Source organism: Hyperoodon ampullatus (assembly GCF_949752795.1).
Source record: "Hyperoodon ampullatus genome assembly, chromosome: 4".
Lineage (NCBI taxonomy): Eukaryota > Metazoa > Chordata > Mammalia > Artiodactyla > Ziphiidae > Hyperoodon > Hyperoodon ampullatus.
Genome location: NC_136917.1, coordinates 113,372,469 through 113,391,017, shown reverse-complemented (window position 1 = coordinate 113,391,017; position 18,549 = coordinate 113,372,469). Strand labels below are relative to the sequence as shown.

The window sequence follows — 18,549 nt, the reverse complement described above, 5'->3', positions numbered from 1 at the left end:
TTAGAAAGGAAGGAAGGAAGAAAAAGATACTATGTGAGAACATGTCCCTGCAAGGTCACCTGAGAACAAAGCCTCTGAAGATGAATAAAAAGTTTCCTCAAAGCACACAGGAAAGCAATTACAGCCCACATGTGTGACACTGGCCATGGGGGCCGGCGGCGGGGGAGATAAAAGTAGAGCCAGATTTGGGGGCACTGAGAGAGCCCGTGACCAATGCAACAATGAAAGGGAGCCTTCCAGGAAGGCAGGGGTGGGAACAGAGCACAAAGAACAGGAAGCAGCAGCAGCGCCCTCAACTCAGAGGGGAAGTCAGGCTGAGCTGGGACTGGGGCAGGGGCTTTGTCAATATGTATTTGTCCATCAAGGAGGTCTCGGGGAAAGGAATAAAGAGGGCAGGGAAAATGCCACATCATCTGATATTTTCAATTAGGGGAAGGGTGAGGGTGGGCATTTATATGCTGAATAAATCATTTCAAATATCTGTATGTGATAATGTTAATTAAAATAAAAAGTAGCTTGTGAGTGTTATTTTTTTTTTAGGCACAAAAGGTAGGACGGGAGTTCAGGGTTTAAGAGGAGAGTGTGAATTGCCATCTGGAGGCACTCTTAGGTTCAAGTCGAAGAGACAATAAAACAGAGACTTTAACCTGTTGATCTGTTCATCATTAACAAATATTTACTGAGAACTTAGTATGACGGTAGGCCTTGTGCTATGCACTGGGAATGTGGCAGTAAATGAAAAGGGCACAGATCCTGTCTTCATGGAGTTTCTATGCTTTTTCTGGATTTTACATTTTACTGTTAATATTTAAAATTGTGGTAGAATATACATAACATGAAATTTACCATCTTAACCACCATAGTTCAGTGGCATTAAGTGCTTTCACATTGTTGTGCTACTATCACCACCATCCATCTCCAGAAATCTTTTCATCTTGTAAAACTGAAACTCTATACCCACTAAAAAGCAGCAACTCCCATTCCCCTGTCCATCTAATCCCTAGAAACCACTATGTTACTTTTTGTCTCTGAATTTGACTATTCTACGTACCTCCTGTAAGTGGAATCATACAGTATTTGTCTTTTTGTGACTGGCTTATTTCATTTATCATACTGTCCTCAAGTTTTAACCATGTTGCAGCATATGTTAGAATTTCCTTTCTTTTAAAGGCTGAATAATAATATTCCATTGTATGTATGTCGCACATTTTATTTATCCATTCCTCTGTCAATGGACATTTGGGTGGCTTCCGCCTTTTGGCTATTGTGAATAGCGCTGTTCAAGTCCCTGGTTTCAGTTCTTTGGGGGTATATATCCAGGTATGGAATTGCTGGATCATACGGTAGTTCTGTTTTTAATTTTTTGAGGAATTGCTATACTGTTTCCATAGCAGCTATACCATTTTACATTCCCACTAGCAATGCACAAGGGTTCCAGTTTCTCCACATCCTCATCAATAGTTGTTATTTTCCTTCCTCCATTCCTTCCTTTCTGCCTGTAGCCATTCCAATGGGTAGGATCTATGGTTCTTCGAGACATCTTTATGCTTTATTGTAGAATCTCCTGGTCTACGGGAGATCCTATGACTTCTGGGGTGTGTTTGTGTATGTGTGCGTGTGTGTACACTAGTCTTTTTGGAAATATTTTTACTATTAGTACCCGAGCCACAACCTACCAAGAGTATGTGGCCATGAAGAAACCCTAACTCCACAAGTAGGAAGGGCCTCTGCAGGTGCCCTCTACTCTTAGAATAAGAGGGAGGTGGTATAGATGTTAAAACCCAAGAGGCCAGATTTTGAGGGATCTGGTCCTACATGGAAGGGAGGGCTTCCCTGGGAAAAGTCTAACATCGATTCCTCTAATTCATGACAGGAGGAGACATTGGTCCACCACTGCCAACAAGACCAGCTAAAGGAGACAGTGCAGGTGAAAAACTGGAATGATGCAGTGATGTTTTAGAATGGGGATCAGAAAGGTGGGCAGGATGTAGTAACAGCAAAATCATATAATATTCACATTACTCTAGTGCTTATAATGTTTCTAACATTATCACGTGTATTCATCTATTTACAGCCATGTCTTTGGCTACACCACTGCTTATTAACATGCGCACCTTTTCCAGCAGGGTGTAAAAGGAGAGAGTGAGGAAGCAGCTTGCTCCCTTGAGATCCTGTGTATACAGAAACCCACAGAATGCTGAAGCTAGAAGGGACCTTAGAGGTCACTTAATTCAGTTTTCACCTCACAGATGAGGAAGTGACGAAGTGGCTTTGGGGAAGGTGGAGGTGGAATATTACTCTCTTCTCCCATAAGTAGGTACACATCATCTGGGAAGTGCTGGAGTTAGAAACCAAAGAACTGTTTCTGTGATAACACAGACTCAATTGTCAATCCTTCACTGATACCCTAGATTGGCTGCTTTCTGATTTTATTCCACAACAGCCTCTAGAACGTAGTCATAAAACATATTCTGTGAATATAACATGCAGACTTGGCTGTCCTATAAATACATATTTTCTTATAGCTGGATTTAATTTTTCCCTCACAAACTAACTGCTCAGAAAAGGAACTGGGCTTGTATCACCATCCTCTGGAGGTACAGGACCCCAAAGATAACTCCCCTTTTTCCTAATTCTGCCACACAGTGGTGTGAAATGGATATAAAAACCGGGCAGAAAAGGGCCCCAGTACTGCCCACGCATACGGAGGAGGCGGCACCTTGCCACCCACAGGTACACACAGTAGGGGACACCCTGTTTTTGTGAACCAACAGTGAATGTGGCTCTTTGCCAATGGCAGGGCCTGACAACGTCCCTCATTACATTCAGGGTTAGAGCAAGAGTCCCCAGGCTGGCAGGAAAGGCCAACAGGAAGGCCTGGAGTGGACTCCTAGGAGGGGGGCAGGAGCAGCAGGCAGCCAGAAAGTGTCTCTGAATTTGTGACAGCAGCAAAGGGTCTCAGTTAAGTCCAGCAATTAACATATGGGAAACTAAGTGGAAGAAAAGTGAAGGGACTTGCTCAAGACCTTACAATCTATGAGGGGCAAGGCTAAGACAGTTCTCTCTTCTGATTTCCATGCCCCAATTCTTACACCGGTGAAACTTTCTGCCTGTGCTATTCCTTTGCTAGAGGCACTTGAGGGGACGCAAAAAATCACAGCAGGTTATGCTAAGAAGCCCGCGGCAAGCAGCACTGTGGTCGGGTCACATGGGTGTATAGTTTTCAAGCTCCCATTTCTGATGCCATGACAAAATGCAGCTTAGTGAGTGAAGTGGGCTTAAGGCTTTTCACTTGTAGATGGAACTTAGTGGATGAGGACAGCTTAAAACCACTGTAATGTGGGCAGCATATTCAGCACATCCCTGGAGGTTATGCTGGGCTTTGCAGTGCATTAAATTACGCAGAAGCTGTAAAAACCGTGCCTGCCTCGCTTCTGGCCACCCTGAGGGATTCTGATATGACTGGCTCCTGTTTAGCAATCACTTCTGCAGTGAGCCGGTTACAGACTGGAATGTGTCATATCCCTAGGTGTGCTGGGGCAGAGAAAAGTTTAAACGATGGACGTAGCTCCACAGTAACTAATCATAGGCCTATGATCCTCTCACACAGCTGATCAAATCATTTCCAAGCATTTTCTAGAACAATTCTTCTAGACCAATAGACATGCAATGCAAATTACACATGTGATTTTAAATTTTCTATTAAGCACATTAAAAAAGGAAAAGGAAACATGAAATTGCGATCAATATATTTAAAGTCAATATATCCGAAGTATTGCCACTTCAACAAGTAATAAACGTATATATGTTTTATATTTTTCATACTCAGTCTTCAAAATTGGACGTGCGCATACTCACAGCACATCTTGATCCACAATTAGCCATATTTCAAGTGCTCAGTAGTCACACAGGGCTCGTGGCTACCATATCGGACATATTACTACCCTTGCCTCTCTCACTGACGTCTGTTTACTCCAATAAAAATAGAAATTTCTCCATCCTGTAGCCATTCCTACCTATCTCAGGGCACTTTCCTTTCCAGGTCTAGTGATTCTAGGTGGTCTTTATTCCATTTCAACTCTCCTCCAACTGTCCATTCAGTCATTAAGTAGTCATCACTGAGTACCTACCAAGTGCCGGGTGTTTGTGTTAACTTATGAGGATGTAAAGATAAATATGACATAGACCCTGATATCGGGAGCTCTCGGCTTAGTGGGAAATGCAGGCACATACAGGAGAATTTGGTGAACACTATACAGAGATACATATGAAGGGGTGCACAGAGGAAGCAGCACTGCTTCTTCCAGGGCTTCTGGAAAGCATTCACAGAGGTGGGACATTTGTGCTGGGTTTTAAGGGATGAGGAAAAATCGTGGAGAGGCAGGGAAAGGTGTTTCAGGCATAAGGAAAATTATGTTCAAGACATAAGTATGACGATCTGCATGCTTGGAAATTGCAAGTGGCTAGTAGGGCAAGAAGATGGCAAGGAGGGCCTGGAGTGAGGTTGGCAAGGTGAGCTGGACCTCCGATGCCCGAAGACACACTCAGAATTACTGGGGGTCATTCTCCAGAAGGGGGAATCTTAAGGCAGGTTATAACACAGATTGGAGAGGATAAAAGAGTAAGAAGAGCCTGAATGGTGGGGTAGCAGTATGTCTAAAAGGAGGGGATGTGAGCACTCAAGCGAATGAAGGGAGTATAAGAGCACTGTTTTCTGCAGACAGTCTCACGATGAGGCTTTATGATGGAACCTGGGCAAAGGGCCTAATAGTTAAGGTTTTCCAGGCCCAAGCTCATGACGTAGGGGCATCAGGGCCGCTAGCATGGTATTTATATAGGACTGTTACAACCTGTGGGGATGTGAAAGCACCACATGGCCTCTTTCCCTGCAGGAATTAATAGGGTTCCCTATGGGTTAATTTAGGCCGTAGGCAGAATCAAACTAAATTGCAGCCTTGCCAGGGGAATCATGGGTTTATGAGACCCAGCATGTCTGGGCAGCACCTGACCAGCCTGATCAGATGATGTGGTGGCTTATTTGACCTTGAGTTCTCTAGAAGGAGGCTCTGACACTCTCAGGTAAGAACAGGGCAACAACAGCATGACATTTACAGTTAGAAGGAGGCTCAGAGATCCCATGGGTTCTCCTTTTATAGATGGGAGAAACTGAGTCATGGAGAGGGAAATGGCTTATAAGGTCATGTAAGCCATTCAGCAGCATTCACCCTTTGTGGCATCAAAGCCACAGTGAGATTGGTACAACAGGTGCCATGGAGAACTGTTTACCTTTATAGCAAACTCAAGTGGAGAAAGAGAATTAGGCTAGAGAGACACTAGGTAATAAAACTGTCTTTGTGAGCCAACAGTATTTAAATTAGTAGCAATAAACAAGGTACTCACATGGTGAAACATCTACGAAGTTTGGATCGATATTGTGCAGCAGCTCCATTCTGGGGGACGGGCTTCCTTCACTAGAAAAGAATTTTTTAGAAAATGTTAATTTCCTCTCTCAAATGGGTATCAATGATTTTAATACTTCCTTTTCTCATATTTACAGGAAATAACAAACCTGCCAGTTAACAACTTGGTCATGAATTCAGAGGCCTCCACAATGTGTGGTTGTGCATCTTCAAGTAGTCTTCACTTGTCTATATTGTCACAGTGACTGAATGTTTACATAACAACTTCAAGGTCAAGCACGTGACAATTAAAAAATGAGTCCTGTGACCCTTTGCAATAAATAATCTGGCTGTACTTAAACATGACCATTCGTTACAGCAGTGAAATGAGAACTCAAGTCATCCAGTGTAGACTTCATGCTGAACACTCACAGGGAAATGAAGAAAGAGCATCTGCCAAGATGGCAGCGCCCATATCACAGATGCAACATGACTTTTAAATACTAGCCTGCATGAGAAAAACGAATGTCTTCCACATCTAAATTTACAACGTGAAACTTGTATGTAATACAAATACATGTGAAATAGTTATACTTCTTTAAGATTTTTAAAAATTGTATGTGCAAATACAATCACAACCTACATTACTGTTGAAAAGAACTTGGAGATCAGTTAGTCCAACGCCCTCATGTTACAAATGAGAAAGGCCCATAGTAAGTTACTGGCCAAACAATGGGTAGTGGGTGTTTTTTAAAAATTGGGAGCATAAACATCACCAGATGTATGCCAGGTGTGCATGAGGCACCCATGTCATTTTGCTAGACTCAGCCTTATGCAAGAAGTTGTTAGATATAATTTCAATCGTTGGACTACTTGATAATCCAATAAAAGGTTGCAAAAGTACCGTTAACACCATAGAATTTGTCCACATAGGAATAACCAATAAGGCCCCTGAAAATAAGAGGACATGTTTTCAGGTGGTTCAATGTCCACACCCCAAACTCACAGCTAGTTGTCTACAGCAGTGGCTTGGCATTTCAAGGACCCATAAATTTTCAAAAAATCTGGATTGTGATTGGCAACATTGTATTTGCCAAGTAAGGAAATGTTAAAACAAAATTCATGAATTAAAAACAAAACCAAAAAACTTTCAACTACCATTACCATAAAATAAAGGTAATTGTAATAGCAACAAAAGGTAGGATGAATACAATCTCAGAATAAGTGACAGTCCTTTAAAGTGAATATGTTTAACTTTAGAATTCTAAAAGATTTCCTTTTTCCTCTCTATTCCATAAAACCCAGTAACTAGAGAGTGAGAGGGAAATATGCAGGGATGCCTCTAGGCCTGGGGGCAGCACTATGGGGGGGCAATATTTCCCTGGATTCCTCATTTTCTTCCTGAGGCATTTAACTAACTACCTGTATACCATGAGACTGTCAACCGGTCCAAAATGACAGGAACTAGGGTTTGATCCTGGAAGCTCTGAATGCAAGTAGGGATGATGAGCAGAGAAAATGGTGAATGTGAGAAAATCAACAGAATGATGATGATGGTGTCTAATTTGTGGGGTTAAAAACAAGCAAACAGAGCTAAAATCTGGATGATAAAAATAGCAAGTAAGTCAGGAGGGGAAATCAGAATGAAAGCATTTTAAAGTCTTTGTATTGTTTGGAAGAGGGTAAAGCTGTTCATTAAATTTAGATTTAGCTAAGTAAAATTTGCATGTTAAAATTTTAAGGTAACTTAAAAACAAAGATAGGGCTTTTCTGGACCATGGAAGAACAAAACAAAATTCATTCAATCCAAAAAAAGGCAAGAAAGAAGGAGGAACCCCCAAATTTCTCATCTTTAAAAGCAGAGCTCACTGGAATACCCCCAAAGTATTAGGCATGGTTAAATAAAACATATTTTTCTAATAACTTTTAAAGAAAGTTTATCTGTATATCATTCATTTATTTCATTTTTTCATTATTCAGAAGAGCCACAGATATTGCAAAATAAGGGAACTTAATAAGATGAGATGAATTTTGAACACTAAAGTAATCCCAGTGATGAATTATTTGCTGGGAAAAATCATCACAGGCAGAATCATCATGATACAAATCATGATGAATAAAACAAAAGCCAACCAACCTTCCTAAGTATGCTGTGATGCTACTTTTTAAAATGTACGAATCAGAATATTTTGACAAGGATGTGGTTGGAGACATATGCCAAGGAAATACAATAGAAGACAAGTGATTAAAACAATAACCAAACACCCTAGGGGCTCCAAGTTATTAAATAAATCAAGAAAACCAAATGTATATTTAAGGGAACTGAATAGAGTATCATAAATCTTGGGTTACTCCCCATCAAAATGTTACAAGTTATTAAAATCCCTAGACAAGGTCATGTACCAATTCCCTGGAACTAGTCCTTTGGAAAGAGATGGATTTTAGAAATATTTCCAGGTGAATTTTTTAAAAAGAGGCATACATACATGGGAAGGGAAGATGGTAGTAATGGAAATATGGAAAAATATACACCAAACTGTTAGCTGGGATAGGGGGATGGGTGGGGTGAGACTACAAAAGACTTTTATTTTCTACAGTGCTTTACAACTAGCATGCATTATTATTGTAATCAGGAAAATTTAAAGCTTTTTTAAAGTATAGAACTTGTGAAAATTTCTATGCTTCCATAAAGACATTAAAAAGTATAACAGGGCTTCCCTGGTGGCGCAGTGGTTGAGAGTCTGCCTGCCGATGCAGGGGACACGGGTTCGTGCCCCGGTCTGGGAAGATCCCACATGCCGCGGAGCGGCTGGGCCCGTGAGCCATGGCCGCTGAGCCTGCGCGTCCGGAGCCTGTGCTCCACAGCGGGAGAGGCCACAGCAGTGAGAAGCCCGCGTACCGCAAAAAAAAAAAAAAAGTATAACAAAGAGAAAACTCAGATATTTTACAGAGTTTGGGAGTTTAAAGACAGGAAAACTATCCAGAACTACAAGGTAGTTCTGCAGTATTTAAATGCATTAGTTGATTTTTGGAATTTAATTGTATGCTATCCACATATGTGCTATCACATACTGATAATAACTGATGATGTAATTTCCCTCTGAGGAGTGTAGAAATTTTCCTGTATGTTTAAGATCAGGCTTGCCTTTAGCAAAAACAGTAATGGTTTTAGGGTCACTGGGTTCTCATGTCTCACCACTTAGGTCACTTCTTTTCATTTTGGTAAAGGGTTCAGAGCCCGGTGCCTGCGATGGAGGGAATAAGAGGAAAGAGAGAGAGATGTTAGGGAGAAAGGAGGGAGGGAGAAAAGGGAAATGAGGAGGAGGAAGAAGAGGAAGGAGGAAAGAAGGGAGAAGAGACTGTGGGTTTCCTTTAATAGTTACGCACCAAGTTAGCAGAGACTCACTAAAGCACTTAAATGCGCACACACACTACACACATCGACTCCACGTGGCGAATTTCAGTGGAGACAAAGGCACAGTATAGTGATGCTGGAACAGAGAAGTGGACCCAAGTCACCTGGAGAAGAACATGTGCAGAATAAGGCTGGTGGGAGGGATGGGGAGGGTGTGGGATGAAATGAGAGATCGCAAAGACCCGCTCCGCAAAGCTTCATAACTTTGCCTAGGGAATACTTCAGAGTATTTAAAGTGATTCTGCAAAGACCAGTTACGGGTAGAGAGGCACTGGTCATTACAAGGTGAGGCCCATTGCTGGTGAGGGGAATCCTTCAGGCCCAAAAGACACACCCAGGAAGAGCACCCCCGACTCAGCTCAGCTCCCACCATCTGTAGGAATTCAATTTCCCCAGAACTGAGAAACTGGACACCAATACTGGGACACTGGTACTCTGGTTATTGGGAAGGAATATCTACCACTGGATTAATAAACACTCTTTTTTTTTTAATATATTAAAAGAAAGGTAAGTTCAGTAAGTAGCCACATATTTTCCAGTGCAGTTTAAAAACAGTCTTCCCTTAAGAACTCACAGGGGCTTCCCTGGTGGCACAGTGGTTGAGAATCCGCCTGTCAATGCAGGGGACACGGGTTTGAGCCCTGGTTTGGGAAGATCTCACATGCCGCGAAGCAACTAAGCCCATGCGCCACAACTACTGAGCCTGCGTGCTCAACTACTGAGCACATGTGCTGCAACTACTGAAGCCTGCCTGCCCGTGCTCCACAACAAGAGAAGTCACCGCAATGAGAAGTCTGCGCACCGCAACAAAGATTAGCCCCCGCTCGCCACAACTAGAGAAAGCCCGTGCGCAGCAATGAAGACCCAATGCAGCCATAAATAAATAAACAAACAAATAAATAAAATGTCCTTAAAAAAAAAACTCATAAACCATTGGCCACTTAAATTTGAGTAGTCTCTAATAATCATATAAAAGATCACACTCCTGTACCTGGAGGGGAAAATGCTTGATCATTTTTTTTCTTTTCCTGTACCTTTTTAGGGCAAACCTTCCCTACTGTTGCTGTACTCCCGTTCCTTCCCCACACCTCTGCAAATTTTTGTCATCAATAATTTCCACTTGCTTATGCATGTTCCTCTACCTTTATGTCAAAAACTAAATAAATAAATTTTATTTTTAACTATCTTTTCTTCTTTTCACCATTAAATGTCCCCCAAACAGTATGTTTACATCAGTTATTCTCTTTGTCTCACATTAGAATCACCTGAGGAACTTCTAAAATACAGATGCTGTACCTCATACCAGAAGCATCACTGGGGGTGGAACCCAGGTGTCAATAGTTTTTTTGAACTCCCAGACGATTTCAACATTCAGCCAAGATTGAGAACCACTGACCTGGAGCAGTGCTTCTCAAACTTTAGATCACTTGGGGATCTCATTAAACTGTGGATTCTGATTTACAGAGACCGGGGGGATGAGGGGAGCCCAGGGATCTACATTTTTAACAGGTGCCCAAGTGGTACTGATGTTGCTGGTCTGAAGACCACACTCTGAGTAGCAAGATGGGGAAATCTAGAGTCTTCTTACCTCAGATCTGAACTCTTCTGGAGTTTCCTAAATCAGAAACTCATTTAGATTAGAGCTAATTTTAGAGCAATGATTCTCAACCTTGGCTACACAATGCCATCACCTGGGGAGCTTTAAAAAATACTGATGCTTGAGTTCCACCATAAGAGAGTGACCTCATTGATCTACGTTCAGCCTAGGCATAAAGATTTATAAAAGTACCCAAGCTGATTTCTGTCAAATTAGCTTCACTGAAATATAACTTACCAACTATACAATTCATAATGTTTTCAAGGTGTATCTATTTTATAGCATGTATCAGTACTTAATTCCTTTATATGGCTGAATAATATGTTATTGTATGTATGTATCACATTTTCTTTATCTACTCATTTGATGGACATTTGAGTTGTTTCTACATTTTTTGGCTATTATGAATATTTATGTATAAGTTTTTGTATGGACATTTGTTTTCATTGCTCTTGGGTATATATCTAGGAGTAGACTTGCTACATCATATGGTAACTTTATATTTAAATTTTTAAGGACCTGCTAATTTTACACTCCAACCAGCTATGTATGTGTATTCCAATTTCCCCACATCCTCTTATTAGTGACGATTACGGATGTCTATCTTTTTTATTATAGCCACCCTAGCTGATACAAAGTGGTATCTCATTGTGGTTTTGATTTACATTTTCCTTTTCATGTGCATATTGACCATGTGTATAACTTCTTTGGAGGAATGTCTATTCAGATCCTTTGCTCATTTTAAAAGTGGGCTATTTGTCTTTTTATAATTGAGTTGCAAGAATTCTTAATATATTCTGCATGCAAATCCTGTATCAGATACATGATTTGTTAATATCTTCTCTGATTCTGTGGGTTGTTTTTTGCTTTCTTAATAGTATCATTTGCAGAAAAATAGTTTAAAATTTTGGTTTAGTACAGCTTAACTATTTTTTCTTTTGTTGCTTTTGGTATTTTATCTAAGAAATAACTGCCTAATGCAAAGTCACAGAGATTTACTCTTATGCTTTCTTCTAAGATTGCTATGCTTTTAGCTCTTACATTTACCTCTATGATCCGTTTTAAGTTAATTTTTGTGTATTCTGTGAGGTAGGAATCCAATTTCATTCTTTTGCATGTGAATATCTAGTTATCCCAGTAACATTTACTGAAAAGATTCTTCTTCCCAATTGAACTATCTTGGCATCCTTGTCAAAAATGCAGCTGATTCTCCAAATTTAAAAATGGGCAGAAGAACTGAATAGACATTTGTCCAAAGAGGAAATGCAGATGGCCAACAAGCACATTAAAAGATACTCAACATCACTAATCATCAAGGAAATGCAAATCAAAACCACAATGAGATAACACTTCACACCTCTCAGAATGGCTATCATTGAAAAGAACACAAATCGAATGTTGGTGAGGATGTGAAGAAAAGGGAACCCTCATACACTTTTGGTGGGAATGTAAATTGGTGCAGTCACTGTGGAAAACAGTATGGAGGTTTCTCAAAAAACTAAACATGGAAGTACCATATGACCCAGCAATTCCATTCCTGGATATATATTAAAAAAAAAACTAATTCAAAAAGATACATACACCCAATGTTGACAGCAGCAAGTAACCACCAACAGATGAATGGATAAAGAAGATGTGGTGTGTATATATGTAATGGAATACTATTCGGCCCTAAAAAAGAATGTCACTTTGCCATTTGCAACAACATGGATGGACTTGGAGGGTATTATGCTAAGTGAAAAAAGTCAGACAGAGAAAGACAAACACTGTATGATATCACTTCTATATGGAATCTTTAAAAAATGCAACACTTCAGCAAGCAGTGTTGGGAAAGCTGGACAGCTGCATGTAAATCAATGAAGTTAGAACACACCCTCACTTCATACACAAAAATAAACTCAAAATGGCTTAAAGATTTAAATATAAGACATGACACCATAAAACTCCCAGAAGAGAATATAGGCAAAACATTTTCTGACATAAATCGTACCAATCTTTTCTTAGGTCAGTCTCCCAAGGCAATAAAAATAGGAACAAATGGGACCTAGTCAAACTTATAAGCATTTGCACAGCAAAGGAAACCATCAGCAAAATGAAAAGACAACCGACGTTATGGGAGAAACTATTTGCAAATGATGCAACCAACAAGGGCTTAATTTCCAAAATATACAAACTCAATATATAATTCAATAACAAAAAACCAAACAACCCAATCAAAAAATGGCACAAGACCTAAATACACATTTCTCCACAGACGACATACAAATGGTCAATAGGCATATGAAGATGCTCAACTTTGCTAGTTATCAGAGAAATACAAATCAAAACCACAATGAGGCATCACATCACAGTGGTCAGAATGGCCATCATTAAAAAGTCTACAAATAATAAATGCTGGAGAGGGTGTGGAGAAAAGGGAACCCTCCTACACTGTTGGTTAGAATGTAAATTGGTGCAGCCACTATGGAAACAGTACGGAGGTTCCTTAAAAAACTAAAAACAGAGTTGCCATGTGATCCAGCAATCCCACTCCTGGGCATATATCCTGAAAAGATGAAAACTCTGATTCGAAAAGATAGCAGTCCAATGTTCATAGCAGCACTATTTACAATAGCCAAGACATGGAAGCAACCTAAATGTCCACTGATGGATGAATGGGTAAAGAAGATGTGGTATACATATCATATTTATATAATGTGGCATATATGCACACATATATATATATTTCACAATAGAATATTACTCAGCCATAAAAAAGATAATGCCATTTGCAGCAACATGGATGGACCTAGAGATTATCATACTAAGTGAAGTAAGACAGAGAAAGACAAATATCTGATATCACTTATATGTGGAATCTAAAAAATTATACAAATGAATCCATATACAAAACAGAAACAGACTCACAGACATTTGTAGAAAACAAATTTATGGTTACCAAAGGGGAAATATGTAGGAAGGGATCAATTAGGAGTTTCGGGTTATCAGATACAAACTACTATATATAAAATAGATAAATAATAAGGTCCTACTGTATAGCACAGGGAACTACATGCAATATCTTGTAATGACCTACAATGGAAAATAATCTAAAAAAGAAAATCTATCTATCTATCTATAGATAGATATATAACTGAATCACTTTGCTGTACACCAAAAACTAACACAACATTGTAAATCAACTATACTTCAATTAAAAAAAAATACAACAAACTAGTGAATATAACAAAAAAGGAGTGGACTGACAAATATAGAGAACAAACTAGCAGCTACCAGTGGGGAAAGGGAAGCGGGGAGGGGCAATATAGGGGTAGGGGATTAAGAGGTACAAACTATTATGTATAAAATATGCTATAAGGATATATTGTACAACAATATATAGCCAATATTTTATAATGACCATAAATGGAGTATAACTTTTAAAAATTGTGAATCACTATAGTATACACTTGTAACTTACATAATACTGTACAGCAGCTGTACTTCAATAACAAACACACACAGATGCAGCTGATTCTAACACACAGCTTAGGATGAGGATTGCTAATTTCAAGCCTTGCTATATAAGGTCACCATATTTGATTGTACATTCTAAATTCTTGATTTTTTTTTCTGTAGAGCAAAAGATGGGTGCTAAGCTTTTAGGGTGCTTATGTAATGAGTCCATATATAACGATAATGACTTCCTCTTGAAAGGAAGTCAGTGTGCCAGAAAATACCTTAAGAAATCTATTGTCAACTTCCTACATTCACTTTCTTTATATGTCCCTGTATAAGTACCTTGAACACGAACTTTTAGCAGATGATACAATTTCTTCCTCAAAGGTGTGTGTACAAAAGTGAGCTGGAGGGGAAAAAAGTGTGTTTTCTATATTCATAACACTTTTCAGCAATATCAACTTTGTGATCATCACAATCTTGTAGAATAAATAGTGGCCTCATGAAGCTCATAAAATGTTCATGGGATTGATTATTGCTATATTATAGTGTGTTAACTTTTATCTTCTATATGTATCTATGTATTTACAGGTAATGCTACAATTATTGTGGAATTTCATGATTCTTTTGTATATCATACTGTTCCAAAGTTTCATTTCCACACAACTGAAGCACTAGAAAGTGGACAATGTCAATTGCTTCAACAGTTTATGGTCTTTTTTCCCACCAATTCCAAAGGCCTCACTCTCTCACATGCAGCCCTGCGCTGTCTTTAAGAGCATAACCTTTCAGGGTCTGCTTCTCAACTCCACAAGGTTATATAAACTTGAGCCTTGTTTTTCTCTCTAGCAGAAGGTGGATAAAAAACACCTACATACAGTGTTGTTATGAGAATTAAATGGGGAAACACATGTGAAGTGCTTGGGCTATATACTAAGTGCTAAATAAGCTGATAGCTTGAAAACAATGACAACACCTTTTGTTGCAAAATTCGGATCCTGACTCTGTAAACATGGAAAGAATATAATCACGGATACAAGACTATAACCTAGATACAGATACAAGAATAATATGTAGATAAAATGGAACATTAATATTCCTATCCATCCCTCTTGCTGGCAAGAGTTCCCCTTATGAAATACACTGGTGTAGCTATAACTTTAATTTCCAAGATGTATTACGATATTCTCTTCCATGTGAGGGTCTCTTTTTAGAAAAGTATCAGTGCCAAATACAGCCAAGTCACACAGTCCACTCACGAACTGCACATAAAAAAGATACATTGCAATCTGTTATCTATGAATTTCCCCTATTTTTTGGATTAAGCATATGGTATAGTTTAGCTGTGTGAGCAATATTCTCTTCATTAGACTGTTGATTCCACTTGCAAAATGTCAATCTCTAAATAATGACTGATGATGTTCCTGGAAAATGATTTTTCAATAATCACACAGGTTCATGAAGTGCCCTGGTTTTATTATGGCAACGTAATGGGTGTTTTAATTAGGGCAAAAGTCTGGGCTGCAGGATGATAGGAAGGAAGCAGAGCCCTCTAATCCGCTTCTTTAACGTAGGCGCCTAGGGGACTGTTCAGAGACCCTTCCTCCCTGCAATGTTCACTACCCGCCCTGGCATACATTAATGGTCATGGCAGTAAGAACCATGATGGTAAGAATTATGCAACAAAAAAGAACTGTAAGATGTTCACATTGACCACTTAATGCAGAGACCTACCTCGAGACCGGTGAAATGGGCTTGTCTCATGCACGTTCATAACAACCAAACTGGAGTAATAAGCGGGGGGGGGGGGAAGAGTGTTTGTTTTGGCCAAGATAGTTAGAATAATAGTAGCTAGAATTCAGAGAGCATTTATTATGTACCACACACCATTTCAAATGTTTTGCATGTACTATCTCACTTAATCCTCAACATTATGACATAGACACACCTTGGCACAGAGCAGTTGAGTGACTTCCAAGATAACCTGTTTGAGCAGGTGACAGAATTGGGTTTGGAACTCAGGCAAACTCCTGAATTCACCACTCCTAACCAGTATGCTAAACTGCCTCCTTGGTCAAATGTAGACATGGGGGGCTTCCCTGGTGGCACAGTGGTTGAGGGTCCGCCTGCCAATGCAGGGGACGCAGGTTCGTGCCCCGGTCCGGGAGCATCCCACATGCCGCGGAGTGGCTGGGCTGGTGAGCCATGGCCACTGAGCCTGTGCGTCCAGAGCCTGTGCTCCACAATGGGAGAGGCCACAACAGTGAGAGGCCCGCGTACCGCAAAAAAAAAAAAAATGTAGACATGGCCTCAGTATATTTTTAAATGTATAATGTTTCCATTCATTCAGCTTATTTTTTCTTTTTTTAAAAATTATTTATTTTTGGCTACATTGGGTCTTCGTTGCTGCGAATGGGTTTTCTCTAGTTGCAGCGAGTGGGGGCTACTCTTGGTTGCGGTGCGTGGGCTTCTCATTGTGGTGGCTTCTTTTTGTTGCAGAGCATGGGCTCTAGGCGCACAGGCTTCAGTAGTTGTGCCGTGCAGCCTCAGTAGTTGTGGCTCACAGGCTCTAGAGCGCAGGCTCAGTAGTTGTGGTGCACAGGCTTAGTTGCTCCGCGGCATGTGGGATCTTCCCAGACAAGGGCTTGAACCCGTATGCCCTGCTTTGGCAGGCGGATTCTTAACCACTGCGCCACCAGGGAAGTCCCCATTCAGCTTATTTTTAAGGCTGAATTAACAAGTATCTCTATTCACTTCAAATGCCTCTATTAGCAAAAGAGTTAATCATTTTTCTCCATTCTCTTCTCTTAAAGACTTACATAAAATGATACATAGTTAATTGTCCCTGATGCCATTTCAGTATTCAATTTTAATTTACCCAAATTTCACGTTTTCTGGGTTAGTTTTTTTTTTCAAAAGGGGGCAAGGATGCACTGATCAGTAACTAGTTTCCAATATGCTATAAATATTTTCTAAAAGTCTACAGTTTCAGACACTGAGATCACAGCACTGTCCATTTATAAATAGAGTTTCCAGTTTTTGACTTTCATTTTCCAACTAGTTGAAGGGTGGGGCAGTAGAACATTTCCCATAAATAAATGAAGTACTGTGAGACTCCGCACTTCTTTTACCACGAGCTGCTGACCATCCGTCATGAAAAAAGACACACCCTGGAAGGCAGTATCAAATTTTTAGAAACAGAAGTAGCCATGGCAATGGTTCCTGAGATGAAATTTTGAAAAAAAAAAGTTACTGACTAAAAACTTCAAGAAACACCCACAGAGTAACATCCACCCTGTTTACCTTTTGTAAGCATCATCATCATCATCATCCTTATCATCTTCCCCTCAAGCTACTGAGTTGCTACAATGTTCCAGGCACTGTGCTAAGTGTCTCATACATATTCTTTCAGTACATCTTCACACAAGTGCCTAGAGGTGGGCAGCACTAATGTTACATTCTACGGGTGAGGAAACTGATACTGAAGAGTTGTAAAGTAACTTTCCCAAGATCATACAAGTAAATAAAGGGAAGAGACCGGATTTGAACTAGATCTAACCACAGACTTCACATTTTCAACCATTACACTAGTGAAATTCCCCACAGGACTTATTTTCTTTGTTATGTGGGTGAAGGTGATACTGGGTTTGTGTGAATTCCATGCTCCTTCAAAAGTCATTTTAACATGCAAACATTACCATGAATAAAGTGTTTAGCCATGGAAATTATAAACTTTTGACTAAATTTGGTGAGGAAATATGTAACTTAAATTGATCTGATATAAGAATTTTATATGAGGAGAGAAATTTTTCATGTACATTTTTATTAAGGAATCATTAAATGTTTAAAGTAGGCTGCTTGAGAAATATGTAATATTATTAACAACTGAATCATGCCCTTATTACAATCTTTTCCTATTCATTACTAAAAAATAATTGGTAGAACTTCTGGGTTAGTATCAGGGCAAATCAGCAGAACCTAATGTGCCTTTTTTCCAATTTCCATTATAATATCTGTGAAGAATTACAAAATGATGAAAACTGGCAACAGTGTTGGAAACTAAAGAGAAGACCAGATGCCAAAGTCTTGAGGGGATTTTCACTAATGTCAATGCTGAAGAGATTAACAACATATTCTTGGATTCTAACATAAGAATCAAAACCCAGTCCGAAAGAAAATCGAAAAAGATGGATTCACTTTGTCTACCTCTAGCTATAGAACTCAGGAGCCACACTAAACCAAAAGTGGGCAGTGATCTCCTCTTAGCTGTCTTCCAGAGGTAGCCCATCATGTCTTTCCTCTCTTACTGTCAGTTTCTTCCCTCTCTATGTCCCTCCAGACAGCAAACACCAGACCAACCTGGGAGGAAACTAAAGAAACTAGACAGATGTGTCACATCCGAGAATGTGATACACCCAGACAGAAAATGTCTGAAACAACCCTCAGAGCACTATATAACTATGGACATAGTGTAGAAGCTCTTTTGTCAAAAAGGGTGAAGTAGGGAATCAAAAAAATAACATCATTTCTTAAACATTTTTTTAAAATTGAAGTATAGTTGATTTACAATATCATGTTAGTTTCAGGTATACAGCACAGTGATTCAGCCATATATATATATATATATATTCCAGTTCAGATTCTTTTCCCTTATAGGTTAGTACAAAATATTGTGTATAGTTCCCTGTGCTATACAGTAG

The 18,549-nt window shown here is 39.6% G+C and overlaps 1 protein-coding gene across 1 annotated transcript in view; it reads right to left on the bottom strand.

Moving 5' to 3' along the window:
* The window catches only part of ARSB (arylsulfatase B), a gene marked incomplete at its 3' end in the record, with an annotated part of 190,478 nt that overhangs the window by 63,150 nt on the left and 108,779 nt on the right, over positions 1-18,549 (bottom strand). The window contains exon 6 of the mRNA XM_079702369.1: positions 5,401-5,471. Coding sequence (XP_079558495.1) covers positions 5,401-5,471 — 71 coding nt within the window. The remainder of the gene's footprint in view (positions 1-5,400; positions 5,472-18,549) is intronic.